Raw genomic sequence first — 18,256 nt, forward strand, 5'->3', positions numbered from 1 at the left:
ACATACATTTGTGACTGTATATTCTTGTGCACGTCTGCATATGAAATTGTAACACGTTGTGAGCTCTGTGTCTTAAAGAGAAAAACTCTTCTCAAGCTCACTTAGACTTTTTGTCACAAGCAAGTATTGAAGCAGGCAGTACATATGGTGGGATCGGTTAGATAGGTTAGTAGCGCGAAGGACAAGCAGAGGAGGGAGAAGCCGGGGCTTGCCTGGGGCGCTGCACACGCTTGACCATTTGATACTGGATTTTACAAACTGTGTTTGATGTGGGAACATCCAGTCCTAGAGGCTCGGAATAGCCTAGAGCTCTGTGCAGTGGTGCACAGCACAGCCCCTGTGGGTCAAGCAGGGTTTGGACAGGCCTCATTACTCGTTGTGCCAGCTGTTGCTTCAATGCCTGGTGAACAGGAAGGGAGCATGTTGATTAGACTATAGGTCTTGCTGCATGTCACAGAGACCCACAATGACACTGTCTTAAGCAAGATAGAACTTTATTTCCCTCCCCCCTACCAGGGTCAGACCATTTAAGGTTGGTGTGGTGACTCTGTCCTATGAAGTCATCCGGGAGCCTGGGCTCCTTCTGTCTTGTTGCTCAGCTATTCCTAGAGCATTATCTTAGTCTGGGCAAAGATGCCCCACCAGCAGGCCCACATTCCAGTGGGAAAATGGGGAAGTGGGGGGTATATCCCCCTGCACTGAGAGCACTCCCTGGAGGTTGCCTGCATTACTTGTGCTTCCATCCCATTGGCCAGGAATAAGTCATGCCTAGCTGCAAGGGAGGCAGGAGTGGCGGCTTTGCTCCTGGGCGTCTTACTGGGGAACACACAGCTGTCCTACAGATGACTCTCTTCTCGTCAGCTAGTGCAGGGCAGTTCCCCCTACTGCCAAGTGGCCTGTGTGCCAAATGTTGCTGCATTTTAAGGGTTTCATTTCATGTCCCGTTGTCAGACTTGCTGGTTGATTACATCGCATCGCTCCACTTCCCAGAATGCTTAGGAAGGGCCAGGTACTTTCTCATGTCCATTTCTCATTCTCAGAGTCTGCCTTAGTGTTTGGAGTTGGAACAAAAAGCAGAATCCTGGCAAGCATAGTATTTTCTGTGAAAACTGCATGAAATATTAATATTAAACCTTAAATTTTATTTCCTATGTTAAATTAAATACCGTATTATAACACATGTAAAGTATATACTAAAATTTTAACGCTGATATGAAATAAGAATGTTAAGTTCGAGAAAAATTCTATCAGTTTACACACACACACACACGCTTTGATTTTTTTTTTTTTTTGTAAATTGGGGAAAGACCATTATTTGATGTAGTGATCCTGCTTGTGAAATGTAAATGTTTATCCCGTGGGAGTATTTTGGAGAACTGGTACTGTTCTTTCTTATGTGTGACCTGCGTTGGCTTGATTTGGAGATGCTACATGGTTGCATCCGAGGGGGCCAGGATCGTGCCGGCTGCTCTGCTGTGGGGGTAGAATGAGATAAAATAAAAGGAAAGCCCCCCTTTCTGCCTCTGCTCCTCCCCCAAATGGCTGTACCACTGGACACTGCAGCCTCTGTTCTCTTTAGCAGCCTGTCTTATCACTGGTTTTACTAATTAGTGTTGAGTTTTTTACAGCCTGATCATAAGACTACCTGCACCACGGTTACCTGAGATACTTACTGGGCTATATCTATACCTGCCAAGTCTCAAAGTTCGGAGGTGGGGGCCCTGTATTAGGGCTGCAGTAACAAAGTACCACAGACTGGTTGGCTTAAACAAAAGAAATTTATTTTCTCACACTTCTGCCGGCTAAAAGGCCAAGATCAAGGTGTCAGCAGGTTTGGTTTCTTCTGAGGGGTCTCTCCTTGACTTGAAGATGGCCATCTTCCTTTAGTATCTTCACATGGTCTTCCGTTTGTCCCTGCCTATGCCCACATTCCCCCTTCTTAAAAGGACAGCAGTTGTATTGGGTTAGGTCCTCCCCATATGATCTCCTTTTATCATAATTACTTCTGTAGGGTATTATCTCCTCCTAAAGCCACATTTTGAGGTGCTGCATTAGGACTTTAACATAGGAATTTTGGGGGATATAATTCAGCCCATGACAGGCCCTGAATTTGTGGTTTAAAAGATTTCCAGGTGATTCTTTCACAAAATTTGAGAACAGCTGTGTTAGAATAACAATAATGAGGTGTTTTCTTTTTCACTTGGGACGTGGAAGAGGGGGCTGTTTTGTTTTGGCTGTTTCCTTAGAGAATTAATAATGCTGGAAGCTGGGGTGCAGGCATTCAGGGGCACAGCTCATGAGCCCATTCGAGGAGGGAGCCTTCACTTTCATGGTGACCCAGATCTGAGTGACACAATCTGTCAGGATCCAGGCCCAGTACACAGAGCCATTGAGCCTTTTGCTTCTTAATCCTGACAGGTTCCCATTATATATTGACATACCCGACCGGGGCTTGTGCATGTCACTCAAAGGCAGGGATTGCTGCTGACTTTTTCTTAGCAACACTTGGATATTGAGAATTAAAAAAACAAGAGTACCTGTGCACTGTGGAATAGAGATTTCGCCAAAGATTCTTTCACTTTAGGCAGGATAATTAATTTTTTAAAAAGATTTTATTTAGAATTAGTCTCTGGAGTGTCTCCATCGACAACTGAAGAGCACACAGATGATATTCAAGTGAAGATGAAGGTAAATGCACTGTTATCAGGGGGGAGCTTGTGGTTCCTTGATTTGCAGCTCCATGTTAGTCTGAAAATTAGAACAAGTAGGTAATTGAGTAAAAGCTGATTTTCACCACCAACTGTCATGGGTGATTATAAACCAAAGTTGAAAAATTACAAAAACAGCAATTTGGGCTAGTATGTTCAGTGTGTGCACATGCCAGGATTTGTGAATGTCTCCTCATTCATTATCCACAAGCTTCTTTCTCTGTCCCCAACCTGTAGTGAAGTTTCGTTGCTTCTTTTCTGTTATGTATCTATAAATCATTAGTATAGTATTAGTCCTAAAGATTATTTATAGCAGGGCTTCTAGATGGGGGCACTAGCAACATTTTCTGGGTAATTCTTCCTGCGGGGGTAACCCTGGGCATTGTGGGCGTTTATCAGCATCCCTGTTCTCTGCCCACTAACTGCCAGTCGCACCTTCCCTCGTCCCCACACCTCCAAAAAGCGGCAACCAGAAATGTCTCCAGGCATCGCCAGATGTCCCCTGGGAGGGCAGCTGCCCCACCTTGAGAATCCTGATTTGGAGGAAAATAGCTTCCCCTTTCCATTTTTTTTTTCCTTCTTCTATGTATCTCTGAACCTATGCTAGCTTCAGGCATGGAAATTGAAGGTACAGGTAATGCTGCAATGTGATATGTGTGTTTGTGAAAAAGCTTGAAATCTTCAAAGTAACAAGGATTATGGGAAAGATAGGAAGGCGCAGACTGCTCAGTAGGTATGTCAGTATATTACAGTAAGTCCTCACTTAACGTAGTCGATAGGTTCTTGGAACTGCAGTGAAATGATGTATAATGAAACCAATTTTGCCATAGGCTAATTGATATAAACAAGAGTTAAGTTTCTATAGCGTCTCATCAATGTTATAACAAAATGGTGTTGAAGAAACCGTCCTATTTGAGGACCTGCTGTGTATGTATGCAGCTTTTCAGCCCAAAACTAAAATAATTTTTAAAAAAGACCTACTGAAAATAATCACATAGTTAATATCTTAATTTCTAGCAATAAATACCATAGAAATACGTTTTTAAAAAGTGAATGTAAGTTGAATTGGGTAGAAGGCAGAATCAAAACTCCTGAGTTATGGAGACAAGAGCAACAATGATAAAATCATGAAACCCAGGAGCCCCGTGCAATAGGACTTCTAAGCAAAGCATATGGTCAAACTGTAACAAGGGAAAAATTGTGCGATGACGTTGTGTGCCACTGTGCTGCCTTCAGCTGTGTTTGGGGACGGGGCATTCAGCAGCTGTTGCATGTGAATGTGAACTATTAATGACCAGGAAAAATTGCCTTTGAACTAATGTGACTTTTCCATTGACGCACATCATTCTGCATCACTACAGATTTGCTTTATGGAGACTCATGTTGTAGCTAGGGAGATTGTACTTTCGAAGGCTTTGCATTTCACGAAGAGCGTTGTCCTTGTTTGTGGAAAGGAAGATGTTGAAAACTGACTGCGTGGTTTTCGTGAAGTTACAAAAGACTCATCAAGTTGGGCCCAGGCTTTCCTTGAAACTGGTTTTGATTGGTTGAGAGTAAGCATTCAGCTAGTAATTACTAATAAAGTAAGCCTCATGTTTAGGCAATGATGGAGGGTATCTACCGAAGCCAGCTTGCCACCAATCTGTGGAAGGTTTCTATTGCTCTGTCTCATTAGTTTAACAGTGTGATTAAGTTTGGACCAGGCCTTCGGCCTCCCCCAGGCTTTCATATGTGTGCCATGCATTTCCTCTTTCAGAAGGAACAAGGACATGGTTTATTTCTGGAAAAACAACTGATAGAAATAGATCTAAGACTAAAAATCTATCATTTTTTTCTTTATCCTTAAAGCAACGAAAGTCAGGATTACCTATTGTTTTCTCCAAGGGGATAGTCAAGAAACCGAATAAATTGTGTTTCCTGGCCGCATATCTCATGAGACATGCAGATGAGCGGCCCCAGTGGGGACAGAACTGACTGCCAGCCCTCACACAGGGCTCATTACACTTCTGGCCTGTGGCGATGTCTTTACAGTCACCAGTGGCCAAAGGAGCCTGTGAGGATACTTGTAATAAAATATTCTAGTAAAACAGAAAGTAAGAGTCTTGAAGAACTTGAGGGCATACTTGAAGGAGTCTTGTGTGGGTTGAGAAGCTGTGATGTAAGAATCTTTGCCTTCCTCGAAGACCGTTCAAGACTTCGGTACAAACACAGCCCCTTTCTCTTTACTCCCTAGGTGCCACATAGCTCAACTTCCAGCCCTCTCCTGGTGACAGGTTCCCAGCCATGTTTCCGCTACAGACTCCTTGTTGCACGAGCACCAAATACTCACGCGGACCACTGTTCTGTTTCCGCAGGGTGCACGCTCTTTTTCTACGAGAGCGACGGCAGGTCTGGAATAGACCACAACAGCGTCCCCAAGCACGCTGTCTGGGTGGAGAACAGCATCGTGCAGGCCGTGCCTGAGCACCCCAAGAAGGACTTCGTCTTCTGCCTCAGCAACTCCCTGGGCGATGCCTTCCTCTTTCAGGTTTGTTGAGCGTGTCCTTGGTGGGCATTTACATCTCGGATCCGGATAGCTTCCTCTCCTGCCTATATACCCCACCCTGTTTTCCTTTCAGTGGTGGGTTTTATCTTTTGCTCCTTATTGAAACAAAAATGACAAAAGACAAGATAAACACCTTTCCAGAATTCCAGGAATGATTGAACTCACCCAGAGGGTTCCGAAGTAAAGTCTGAGGATGGGTGTGAACTGAATTTGAGAACCTTGCCCAGTGTGCTGTGGGTTGAAGGACTTGTCATTGTAGTCTCAATAATATTTGTGTAGCACGTTAGAAAAGAGATTATGAATTCCTTAATGTAGACATGATTTGAGCTGTCAAATTTTTTCTATCATAATATGTTCTCTTCTAATATTACTCATAAAGTAAAATTACAACATTCCAGAAATGACTAGCTATACCTTAATTGTTTCTCTTCCTTGTCTTATCAAATCTTTGTACCCAGCGTTCTTGAATTGTGACTGTTAATTGTATTTAAAAATGCTAACCTGCTAATGACTTCAGGGTTAATATTTGCATTTATAGGAAACCCTTTGAGTTTGGTCAGTTGTGATACGTGCTACTAGAATCTTTTGTGGTGTTAGGAAGGCTTCCTTCACTTATTCCCATAGTCGGATTCCTCAAACCTTCATTCTATGCTTTTTATGTGCTTTGCACATTGCTATTGAGAATACCCAGAACATTTTGACACAATTCCTACTCTTAAAAGTGTTCACATATATTATGGGAGACAGACACAGATCTGTATAGGTAAGGCCTGACAGTGAATAGTAAAGAGAGCATAGGGATGAATTGGGTGAAATGGACAGTAAGAATATTCTGTGCAGAAGAGAGAGCCAGAACAAAGCCATAGAAGAGAGTAATAGGTTATTTCACGAAGTTTCTGGGTTTGGTCCCTAAGTTATTTCCATTTGGGTAATTAAAGTAGTAAATATAAAATAGTGATTTTGTTTGTGAACAGGGGAAAAAATCTGTTATTTTTCTTCCCTTAAGTTTATGATGTAAAACACACATATAGAAAAATGCACAAAACATAAATGTATTGCTCAATGCAATTCCACAAAGTAAATATGTAACCACCATGCAGGCCTAGAAACAGAGTTTCTAGCACCCAGTAAGCCCCCCCTCTGCCCACATACACATGCCCACATGCAACCTGCTAGTTAAATAGAGTGAATATGTATTTTATCATCCAAACCAGGACCCTTTTGTGTATCTGGGGATGTCTTCATTTCCTCCTTCATGGTTGAAGGATAGTTTTGCTAGATATAAAATTATTGATTGACAGTCTTATTTCAGTGCTTTGAAAAGATCACTGCATTGCCATCTGGCCTCCATGGATTCAGAGGAGAAATCAGTTGTTTATTTTATGAGGCTCCCTTTTATAGATGAGTTGCTTCTGTCTTGCTGCTTTGGGGATTTTGTCTTTAAACAATAAGCACTGATTTCTTTCAGTTTATTCCACCTGGGATTCATTGAGCTTTTTGGATATATAGAGGTAGGGGTGTGTGTGTGTGTGTGTGTGTGTGTGTGTGTGTGTGTGTGTGTGTGTGTGTGTGTGTTTAAATCGTATTTGGAAAGGTTTCAACTATTATTTCGTCAAATTGTCTTTCTGCCTATTTCTCTTTGTCTTCCCCTTCTGGGACTCCCATTATGTTTATGTTGGTATTCTTGGTGGTGTCCCACAGGTCTCTGTAACTCTGTTCATCTTTCTTCATTCTTTTTTTGTTCTGTTCCTCAGACTGGATAATGTCAGTTGACCTACTTCAAATTCCCTGATTCTCTTTTTTGCCAGCAGAAATCTGCTATTGAGGTTTTCTGGTGAATTTTCACTTCAGTTCTTCATTTCAACAGAATTTGTATTTGGTTCTTAAAGAGGTTTTGCTTAAATTTCTCTATTGATATTTTCTATTTGGTGAGATATAATTTTCATAGTTTACATTGTTAGCCATGATTTCCTTCAGTTCTTTGGAAAAGTTCAAAATAGTTGATTTAATGTCTTTGTGTAGAAAACCACCATCTAGACTTTCTCCAGGATAGTTTCTACTGATTGCTTCTTGTCATGCGTATGTGCTATACTTTGTTGTTTCTATCCATGTCTCATAGTTGAAAACTGTACATTTTAAATACAGCAGGTCCTTGGATAACATAATTTCGTTCAATGTCATTTCATTATAACGTTGATGAGATGCCATAGAAACTTAACTCTTGCTTGTATCAATAAGCCTATAGTAAAGTTGGTTTTATTATACCTCATTTCAACACAGTTCCAAGAATCCATCCATGATGTTTAGTGAGGACTTACTGTAGTATGCTGTGGAGACTCTTGAAATCAGTTCCCCCCAGCCCTCACCCCTAGGGTTTGTTGTTGCTATTGTTCCTTGTTTGTTTAATGACATTCCTGAAAATGTAAAATCTTTGTACTTTGTCATGTGTCACCACTGAAGTCTCTGCTCAGTTTAACAGCTAGCCAATGATTGGCGAGATTTACTTAAGTGCCTGAAAGCAATTAGTCCCTTAGTCTTTCTGAGGACCTCTGTGTATGTCTTCAACACACAGCCAGCTAGTTAACAACTCTGCCTTAGCCTTCACCTCTGCTTGAACAGAGTCTCAGTGTAAGCCAGCGCGGTGAGTGTAGGGCTTTCTCATGGTTTTCTGAGTATGTGCCCAGTCCTGTACATGTATGTGACCTTCTATAGTCTCAGGACTATAAATTCCCTAGAGTTTCCTAAAGTTTCTTGGTCAGTTTCTTTTTTTTTGTCCCAACTGTTACCACTATTTCAGGCAGCTGCAATATTAAGCAGTTGTTCCTCTGGAGTAAAGGCTATTTGCATGAATGAGTTCAGAGTGACGTCAAATAGCAACAAGCCCTGTGAAGGGGGATTTCTGTGAACTGCTGTTTGGTAACTCTCTGAGAATGGTGTTTTAGGGGGACTCCAAATCCATCCTGCGCTGTTTAATGGTTGCTAGACTGCCGGTTTTCACATGGAGCTAGGGAGATGAGGATGGAAAAAAAACAAGCTAAAATGCCCCCACACTTGCTATTCTTACTGAGATTCAGTAAATACAGCTCAGGTTGGTGAAGACCTAATTAATTTCCAGAGTTCTGAAGAAAATTGAATTTGACAATTTTTACCAATTTTCTTACTGCTTTTACAGAGGAGTTGCTTTCTGAGGTTCTTATTCTCCCATTGCCACTGATGGCACTCACCAGGACACTTTAGAGACTAGACAATTTGGGGAGTTATAGCAGCACTATTAACGATTAATGCCAGGATAATAGGTATAAAGTTGCAACAGCCCCAGGCTAACTGGGACATGTGGAAACCTTTTAATGGGTACATTTGGGTTGATCTCAGTTTGGGGGTCACAAGCAATGTTGCTGAATGCTCTTGTATCTGTGTTCAGGATGTGTGTCTATGTTTTTTTGGTATATACCAGGGGTCGGCAAACTGTGGCTCGCGAGCCACATGCGGCTCTTGCGGACCACTGTTCTGTTTCCACAGGGTGCACGCTCTTTTTCTACGAGAGCGACGGCAGGTCTGGAATAGACCACAACAGCGTCCCCAAGCACGCTGTCTGGGTGGAGAACAGCATCGTGCAGGCCGTGCCTGAGCACCCCAAGAAGGACTTCGTCTTCTGCCTCAGCAACTCCCTGGGCGATGCCTTCCTCTTTCAGGTTTGTTGAGCGTGTCCTTGGTGGGCATTTACATCTCGGATCCGGATAGCTTCCTCTCCTGCCTATATACCCCACCCTGTTTTCCTTTCAGTGGTGGGTTTTATCTTTTGCTCCTTATTGAAACAAAAATGACAAAAGACAAGATAAACACCTTTCCAGAATTCCAGGAATGATTGAACTCACCCAGAGGGTTCCGAAGTAAAGTCTGAGGATGGGTGTGAACTGAATTTGAGAACCTTGCCCAGTGTGCTGTGGGTTGAAGGACTTGTCATTGTAGTCTCAATAATATTTGTGTAGCACGTTAGAAAAGAGATTATGAATTCCTTAATGTAGACATGATTTGAGCTGTCAAATTTTTTCTATCATAATATGTTCTCTTCTAATATTACTCATAAAGTAAAATTACAACATTCCAGAAATGACTAGCTATACCTTAATTGTTTCTCTTCCTTGTCTTATCAAATCTTTGTACCCAGCGTTCTTGAATTGTGACTGTTAATTGTATTTAAAAATGCTAACCTGCTAATGACTTCAGGGTTAATATTTGCATTTATAGGAAACCCTTTGAGTTTGGTCAGTTGTGATACGTGCTACTAGAATCTTTTGTGGTGTTAGGAAGGCTTCCTTCACTTATTCCCATAGTCGGATTCCTCAAACCTTCATTCTATGCTTTTTATGTGCTTTGCACATTGCTATTGAGAATACCCAGAACATTTTGACACAATTCCTACTCTTAAAAGTGTTCACATATATTATGGGAGACAGACACAGATCTGTATAGGTAAGGCCTGACAGTGAATAGTAAANTAATCACCATTATGTGAATAATATCCTTTAAAAATTTTATAAATGAAACTATGATAGTTTTATTTTCATTTTCAATTTTACTTCAGAGCCACAGTTCATGAGCCACAGTTTGCTGACCCCTGGCAGCTCTTCCGTCTCAAAAGTTTGCCAACTCCTGGATGTACCTGGGAGACACATTGCTGTGTCATGGGTATATGCACACATTCAGGTTCACAAGATACTGCCAAACAGTTTCCAAAATCATTAAAATAATTATACTCCCATCAGCAGCGTAGGAGAATTCAACTTGTTTCTCATCCTTGTCCACACTTGGTATTGTCAGATTTTTTTTTTAAGCTGTTAGTGTGAAGTTGAGCACATTTTTATGGGTTTAATGGCCGTTTCAGTATCATCTTTGTAAAATGCTTATTTGAATGTTCTGCCTGTTTTTCCATTGGGTTTTCTCTTTTTTATGATGCATGGCAGTTGTTTACACATTTTGTATACATGTATCATCTCTGTTGACTATATACATTGCAGATAACTTTTTCCACACTGTGGCTTGCTTTTTACTCTGTTAAAGGTATCCTTTGTTATACTGAAACTTGTAAATTTTGATGTAGTCTCATTTCTTAAGTTGTCCTTTATGGGTAGTGCTTTGTGTATCCTATTTTTAAAATCTCCATGCTGTGAATCATGAAAATATAGCTTCCAAACCATTGTTTTTGTGCATCTGGGATAGCTTTTTGTTAATTAAGCAGAAACCCTGCAAATGAGAAAAATGTCTAACTAATAATGATAACAACATTATTGTCATATCAACAGCTATCTTTTACTGAGCACTTACTGTATGCCACCGTCTTGAAAGTGTTTTATAATGTGTCGTATTTAATTCTTGACAGCAACAGTGAGTTGGATTGTGTATCCATATTTTAACCTATTGATACAGACTGTGTACCCCGTTTGATGAAGCTGAGGTTTACAAAGGCCAATAATTGGATGCCAAGTCACATAGTGACTGAGTGTTGGGGCTGGATTCAAATCAAGCCTCTTTTTCTCCAAAGCTTGCTGTTGTCTAAGCATACTACTATTTATCACATCACGGTTACTATTTAACTTGAGAAGAACGTGGGCAAGAATCAGTGAACACAATAAAAAGTGACTTTTTCTCATCCTTGGAATTAAGCCACTCACTGGGAATATTTCTGAATTGTAACTCAGTTTTGGCCATTCTGGCCTCGCTACACGGGTTAGATGGTCATCTGACCGATTTCAGGACGTTCTCCTTTTTATTTACACATCCCTGATGTGAATTCCTTTTGAAAGGACCTTCCTGGCCACCAACTTGCTAGTAGAATCTAGATATCCAATAAGGTCATAGTGAATAAAATTCTTTTGTGGCAGCATAGGACCTTATTCATGAAAACCTCTGTGTCCTCTTGTTAGGGTGAAATTTTTATGCTGCTTACGTGGGATAGAACACAAAATGAACCTTTTCAGAGGAAATTATGGCTGTTTGGAATCCATGAGGGCATACCTTCTACTTATTGTATCCACATAACTCTAGAGGGGCCGAATTTGAAAGAGACCTGTGTCTGTAGGGGGTGAGGTTAAAGCAAGGGAGATCAACCATGGTTATGGAAATAATTTATAGGTTATTCCAGCCCCAGGGCTCAATTCAGTGCACACAGCTTCCAAAGCCTGTGTGCTGCTGACTTGACGCTGTTATTCAGACTCGCCCATGGAAAGGAGACTCATGTTACCAGCGAAAGTAGAAAAGGGGTTTTGTGTACTGGATGGGGGTGGGAATGGGTATGAGTGTTAGAGCAGCTTGTGTAGAAATAGGGCTATGCTGTCTGCGAAGGAAGGCTATGGCTCCTGCATTTAAACTATTTTAATTAGAGTTCTTCCCTCTGACTGGAAGCCAGAAACTGTGCCTGCCACCTACAAAGTACAATTTCCTCTCAGACCTTCATCTCCATTCGTCCATCGGTGGAAGATGTCACGTACGATTCCAAAAAGCTCGGTGACTTTTATGGTAACATAGCCTAATATGAGGTTTTAATTTCTATATTAAATGCCTTGGGAACATAGTTACCAGGCAGGATAAGAATGATGCCTGATTAGGTAGAAAATCACATGCAGTAACATAGCTAAAGAAGTGTAGGAAATATTATCTCTAAGGGGTCGTTGCCTTCTCATAGAACGTTTTGTTCTTATCAGTTAGATAGTCACTTGTATAAGGGTATGGGGTACATATTAAAAAATGACTAGTTAAAAAAAATTAAAAAGGATAGTAAGCATGGATACCATTACATTGAATTGGGGATTAAATTTGATAATGCACGTGAAGTATCTGATAGATAACCAATGCTCAGTAAATGTTCCTTACAGTTATCTTTTTAATTATAAAGAAAAAAAGACTGGTACCCATTGCTCTTCTTAAATAAGTATCTTCCCAGAAGTTTGAGTGTGGTTTCCTGTGAAAATCTAAGGATTTGAGTTTCATCGGGCTCTGGAGAGCATCTTAAAGTGAACGTGTGGCTCTGTGTCAGACTTGACAAAGGTCATTGGCACAGGCTCTGGATAAGTGCAGCCAGGTTAGGGGAAAATCTGGAAATCATCTTTCATAAGGAGGCGTCCAGTGGACTTGGTAGAAAAGAGGGAACTTGACATTTTGGACTTGAGTAGATTAAAATCCAGTTTCCCACTTAAAGGTAGGCAACCACCTCCGCAAGGCGCCTGACCGCTGGTCAGCCCGCCCATTGCATGGCCATTTCCATGCCCGGGAAGCACCCAGCTTTTCAACCATCTGCTTTGTTAGCTAGCTCCACCAAGTTCCAGAAAGTTCTCCGCCCTGTTGAGATAATACATTCTTTCTAGTGACTTTTGCCGTATCGCTTTGTTTCTAAATTCTCCCCCAGAGTCCACAACAAGCCTGCGTATTCTTTCTCATAACCTCTTAAGTACTGGAAAACAGCCCTCACTTGCCTCCTGTCATTGTCTCCTATTTCAGCTTCCCCACCTAAGATTTCCGATCCAGCCGCCCTGTGATTTAGTACTTCTCTCCTCTTCCTTGTAAGCGTGTTCTGGAATCCCACACCCTGTTCCCCATGCGCTCCACCGCGTGCAGCCTGCGGTGGCTTTCCTGCTGCTCTGACTTCCTCCCCACTGCTTTTGTCAGTTCCTTAATTTATTAGAAACCACAACAAACTGTTGAGTCATAACGAGCTTGTGGTATATCAGACGCTCAGCATCAGCTCTTACCCAACAAGGTATTGTCCACTTTATTTTAGTAGATTTCTTCAAAAACCCCAATTGCAGAACTTAACTTTACCTCATTGAAAATTTTTCTGTGTGGTTCTTTTCTTCTAATGAACTTGTTTAAATAAATCATCTGCGATCCTAATTTGATCTGCCCTGGGGTTTACAAGCTGACTATTTGGTCTTTGTCGGTTTAAGTGTTGACTTAGTCTGTAGCTGAGTCCCCTAGTTTACCTTTGGTTTTGGCATGGCTTCCTTGTGGAGAAGGGTCAACTTTAGGATGTGCGGCGCTCTGGGCAAAATTTCTTTATCTACATAAAGAATTTGACTCACCCCAGGTTTCCTTGCCAGCACTAATCTGGTGGCTCAATCTCACGCAATCTAGGGAAAGAAATACCAGATAAGCTAGTGGAAATGACCGATAGGCATAGACTTATATCCAAGAGCACCTAGTATCTTACTGACATTGCATAGGAGATACAGGGCCAGAGAGCTCCCTGTGGAGAGAAAGTGTATGGGGGTCCCTCCTGGACACTGCCCTTTCCAGGCACCACAGGGAGACTTTTTAAAGCAGCAGTTCTCAACCTTCCTAATGCCGTGACCCCTTAATACAATTCCTCATGTTGTGGTGACCCCCAACCATAAAATTATTTTCGTTGCTACTCTATAACTGTAATTTTGCTACTGTTATGAATCGTAATGTAAGTATCTTTTTGTTTTGCGATGGTCTTAGGCGACCCCTGTGAAAGGGTCGTTTGACCCCCAAAGGGGTCACGACCCACAGGTTGACAACCGCTGTTTAAAGTATGGGAGCCCATGGGCCTACCTCTTGGGAGAGTACTGATGGCCAGTATGGACGTTGAAGTGCAAAATGGATACCCAGGGCTGGTAATCATGTATAGTACAGGTCCTGCTGTTATCAGTGTGTTCCCAGGTTTTCCCACATATGTTAAAAGGATAGAGCAGAGGTATAATTGTGGCTAGGCTACATTTTAGTATATAATTGGTATGCTATTATGTATCAGCCAAATAAGGTGTCACTGACAATATTTGTCTTTCTTTTTTCATTATTTTAAAGTTGTATTAAGTCAATAGGAGCACATAGTATTTTAAGGAGTTCAGTTAACTTTAAGACAAAATGAAATTCGCTTCCCATTTTTCCTTACCCTCTCCCTGCAGCCTAACTCCCCCCAAAGCACCTGCATTCAGCTGTTTTAGCTGGGGTTTTGTTTGTTTGTTTTTTCTTCTAAATACCTTCCTTTCTCATTAACATACTTATATTCTATTTCTTATTTGACTTTAGATGCTAACTACTGATTTTCTGTTATGCTAGATGAATGTTTGGCTGTATTATATCCAAATTCTCCTTTCCTCCCCTTCCTATATAGTCATGTGACAGTTTAGGATTAACCCAGCAGTCCCTGTTATGCTGTTATAATGTTTCCCTGCTGTTCTGACCATATAAATAGTGTTATCTGCTCAAGCAAACAGCGTCCTATCATTTTATTTCCTTTCTTAACCAACTTTTTGTTTTATTCCTGTAGTTTAAGACTGCCTCTTTTTTTTTCTTTTCCTGTTCAAGTTGCTCATTTTTCTGCTTACTCAGCAGTATTGTCTAAACCTGGAATGTGTTCGGAGCCGGCCCTTCCTGGCCTCTTATCCTCCTGCTCCAATCTGGCTGCTCTCTAGACCTCACGCCTAACAGCCAGCCTGGGATTTCCCTTCCCCACGCTGGTTAGATTCCTGGATTGCAAGTCTTTTGTTGTTGTTAAAACAAAACAAAACAAAACAAAACAAAAAACGTGTAATAACTTCCTACCAAATGGTTCATATTTGAGAATGTCTGCATTTCTCCTTTTATTTGAATACTATTTGAGTAATTTCAAATTCAGGTTTGGAAATCATTTCCCATTTGTTCACTTATTTTTGTGATATCGTTCTCATTTCTGAATATCTTGCTTGTGTTTTATTTTCTCTTTTGTAGCTTTAGAATAAGTTCCTTATCACTCATGTTGTGATTCTTCGTAGTGACTTGCCTTCTACTGAAATTTTCATTTTTTTTTTATTCCTAAAATCTTTCCCTCCTTCTCTCTCCTTCTTCCCTTCCTCCCACCCCCCTCCTTTCTCTCCTTCCCTGTTTTCCTGCTCTCCTCCCCTTTCTTCTCTTCCTTCTTCCCTCCTTTCTGTCTCTTTGTTCCCTTTTCATTGTAACCTATTTGTTTGCTTATAGCTTTAGATTCTCTCGTGTCTCTGAGGATGATATAGATTTTCAGGACATTTTCTTGGCTTCAGACATTCTTTCTCTTTTCTTCTGATGCATTTTCTTCTGTGTGGTTTGTTCTCTGCCTTTCATGCTGGACGCTTTCATCAAATGCCTGGTAGATAACTTGACTGTGATCATATTTAAGCGAGAGCTACCAAAAAGGGCTTGGATACCCTCTGTGCACATTGTCCTCTCCTGGGGGGCTTTTAATAGCATCAACAGATGACAAGGCCTTTCTGTTGAGGGAGCCCAGTTGACAATATTTGTTGGCTTTTTCTGTGGGGCTGCCCAGCTTTGCCACAGACAAATCGTGCCCCTGCCATGCACTGGGCAAGCTTCCATTTAATTTCCCGTTCGCAGCAGTTTCTCCTTTTGTGCCTGGCTTCCTGGAGTCTAGAGGCGCTCTTCTCCAGAGAATTCACCTTGGATGGGTGAGGGCAGGAGGGATGCCCAGCTGTATGACTTTTCTCCTCTGGCGGAGGAGAACCCCATATTACAGATACGGGGCAATATCTATAATTCCCTTTACAGATACTAAAAATGATAGCTTACTTAAGCCTTGTATAAATAAAACTAAAATATATTCAACACAGACCCAGTGAGAAAAAAAGACTTTCAAGGATTCACACCGGAACTTTATTTCCAGCAAGCCCCTCAGAAACACATAACTTTATTCCTTTTCCTTTTTGGTCTTTTCACATGGAAAAAAGTTTAGCCTACTTTGTAATTATTCTTGTGCTTCTATAAAATCAAATTATCCAAAATTTTAGTTTTGTAGATCTGGCATATATTCTGTAGTGTTTCTCTTGTTTAAATTGAATTACCCTTTTCCTGCCACTCACATAAACCATTGATTATCTAAACCACCGACGATCCTCCCTTCAGCTGGATAATTGAAGCTACATCATTTTAAATACATAATGAAGCCCTGAACTTCGTCTTAACCCTGCACTCAGAGGGGCTTTTATGCGAAATGTATTTTTTGCTGATTGTATTCCTCTGTTGGCAAGAACTTTGCTTTTTCCCCTCACTGAACTTTATACAGTATTTATAGCTTCCCCAGAAGGCAAAGGAAGAACCACAAAATTCACCTCGCTACCTGTCTGCTGCTGTTTGTTTAATGGAAGGTGACGAGTGTGGAGGATGTCGAGAGGGTACCATTGGGTGGTCCCTCCTTCCTGCCTTTTTGCCCACCGGGTTCCGATGAAGGGCCCTTTATTAGACCTGATGCCCGTAATTAAACGTGCCTGGTTCAAGAAGGTGATGCAAGGGTAGCACCTCTGAAAAGCTTTTGGAGCGTGTCAGAATTTAAATCCTGGAGAGGCCACACTGGCAAACTTTGTGTCAGGTTAGTGGTCTGCTGTGATTTACTCTGAATTGTTAAGTCGATAAACTGCCGTGAAATGTTTCGAGAGTTGACTTAACTTGCTGTTGACAGGAGTAAGCGGAGCCTTTGACCACCCTCTTCGCCACCGGAAAATGACAAACTTGTGAAAAGCTCATTTAGTGAATTGTGCTTCTTAGAAATTGATTTAGCTTAATGACAGAGAATGACAGAGACTGCTGTTTTATTTCGATAGACTAGCAGGAGCAAACATTCTCTCTAATGGAACTACCTTCAGCCACTGAGAGGTTTTAAAAGAGTTTGGAGGCTTGAGACATAGTAACGGTTAAAAGGCCTGATGGCTAACTTTTTCATAAAGCTATGAGTGTACATTTCTGTAGATCTTTCTCTAGATTATGGGGGTTGGCATTTTTTTCCCTTCCTTTTATTTTATTTTTAAACATTTTTAATTGTGGTAAAATACACACAACATACCACATTAGCCATTAAGTGTCCGGCTCAGTGGCGTTAAGTACCTTCACACCGTTGTGCAGCCATCACAACCGGCCATCGCAGAACTCTTTTCATCCTGCAAACCTGAAATTCTGTGTCCATTAAACACTAACTCTCCATTCCCCCCGGTCCCCTCACTCCTGGCAGCCACCATCATCCTTACTTTTAAGTAAATGAATTCTAGGGTAGCTGCTTTGCCAAAATTAAGTATGCACCTTTCAGCGGATGCTTAGTTTCATCAACTGGTATCAGCTTCTTTCATTTCCACTTCCTAACTGGGAGGCACACCTAAACTCTGATGGCAGAGTGGCATGTGTTGCTTGGCTGAGTTTGGCAGAGATCCCCACAGGTGGAGGGAGGAAGGGGCTCACCTTTCAGTAAGGGAGGAGGGCAAAAGGCTGTCGTTTTTTAACTTGTCAGATGGTGGCTCTCCTGGAGGTGGCAGATACTCACACAGACTTTTTTTTTTTTTTTTTAAAGCATCCCTTATTTTGAAAGGGAATTCTTACTCTGCTAGTGTAGCAGTCAGCGTGGGTTAGATTATGCTGCTGTAAGGAGCAACCCTCAACTCTCTCTGGCTTAACATACCTTTTCATTCCTACCAAGTGTCTGATGGACATTGGCTATGAAGGTTGGGTAGTGAGCCACGTTGCTACTACTCAAGTTTCTTGGCCAAAGCCCAGTGACATGGCCACACTTAACTTCAAAGGGAGCAAGAAAGCTCCATCCTCCTGTGTCCCAGCTCAAAATAATGAGTGGACAACATTAATGACCCCGTAGCTAGGCTTTTAGAGCAATTGATGAGAGCTGTTGGGGGTGGTTTCAGGAACAGTGTGGCATGTTTTTTAAAAAAGTACAGGATTGGCCGAGATTGGGTTTTATAATAAATTACCGTGCCATCCCACATTTTTCTGGCCTTTAGTTTCTCCGTCTGTAAAATGGTCTCCTGGGCCCCTTCTAGATAAGTATTTTTATTTTACATTTTTAAGTTTGTACCTTGTATTTAACGGAGCTTATATCAGGAGTTTAAGATCTTTTCATCTCTTCCTCAGATATTATGTCAGGGTTGTAGGTATTTCCTTTTTCTGACCCCACCAGTTGTGGTGGGGGAGAGTTTGGGGGTAGAGGGTCCTCAGTGTGGCAGAGATGAGTGAGGGGTGT

The 18,256-nt window shown here is 41.5% G+C and overlaps 1 protein-coding gene across 1 annotated transcript in view; it reads left to right on the forward strand.

Moving 5' to 3' along the window:
- The window catches only part of TIAM1 (TIAM Rac1 associated GEF 1), a 412,279-nt gene that overhangs the window by 276,010 nt on the left and 118,013 nt on the right, over positions 1-18,256 (forward strand). The window contains exon 8 of the mRNA XM_019662811.1: positions 5,063-5,235. Coding sequence (XP_019518356.1) covers positions 5,063-5,235 — 173 coding nt within the window. The remainder of the gene's footprint in view (positions 1-5,062; positions 5,236-18,256) is intronic.

Source organism: Hipposideros armiger, unplaced genomic scaffold (assembly GCF_001890085.2).
Source record: "Hipposideros armiger isolate ML-2016 unplaced genomic scaffold, ASM189008v1 scaffold_381, whole genome shotgun sequence".
NCBI classification, from domain to species: Eukaryota; Metazoa; Chordata; class Mammalia; order Chiroptera; family Hipposideridae; genus Hipposideros; species Hipposideros armiger.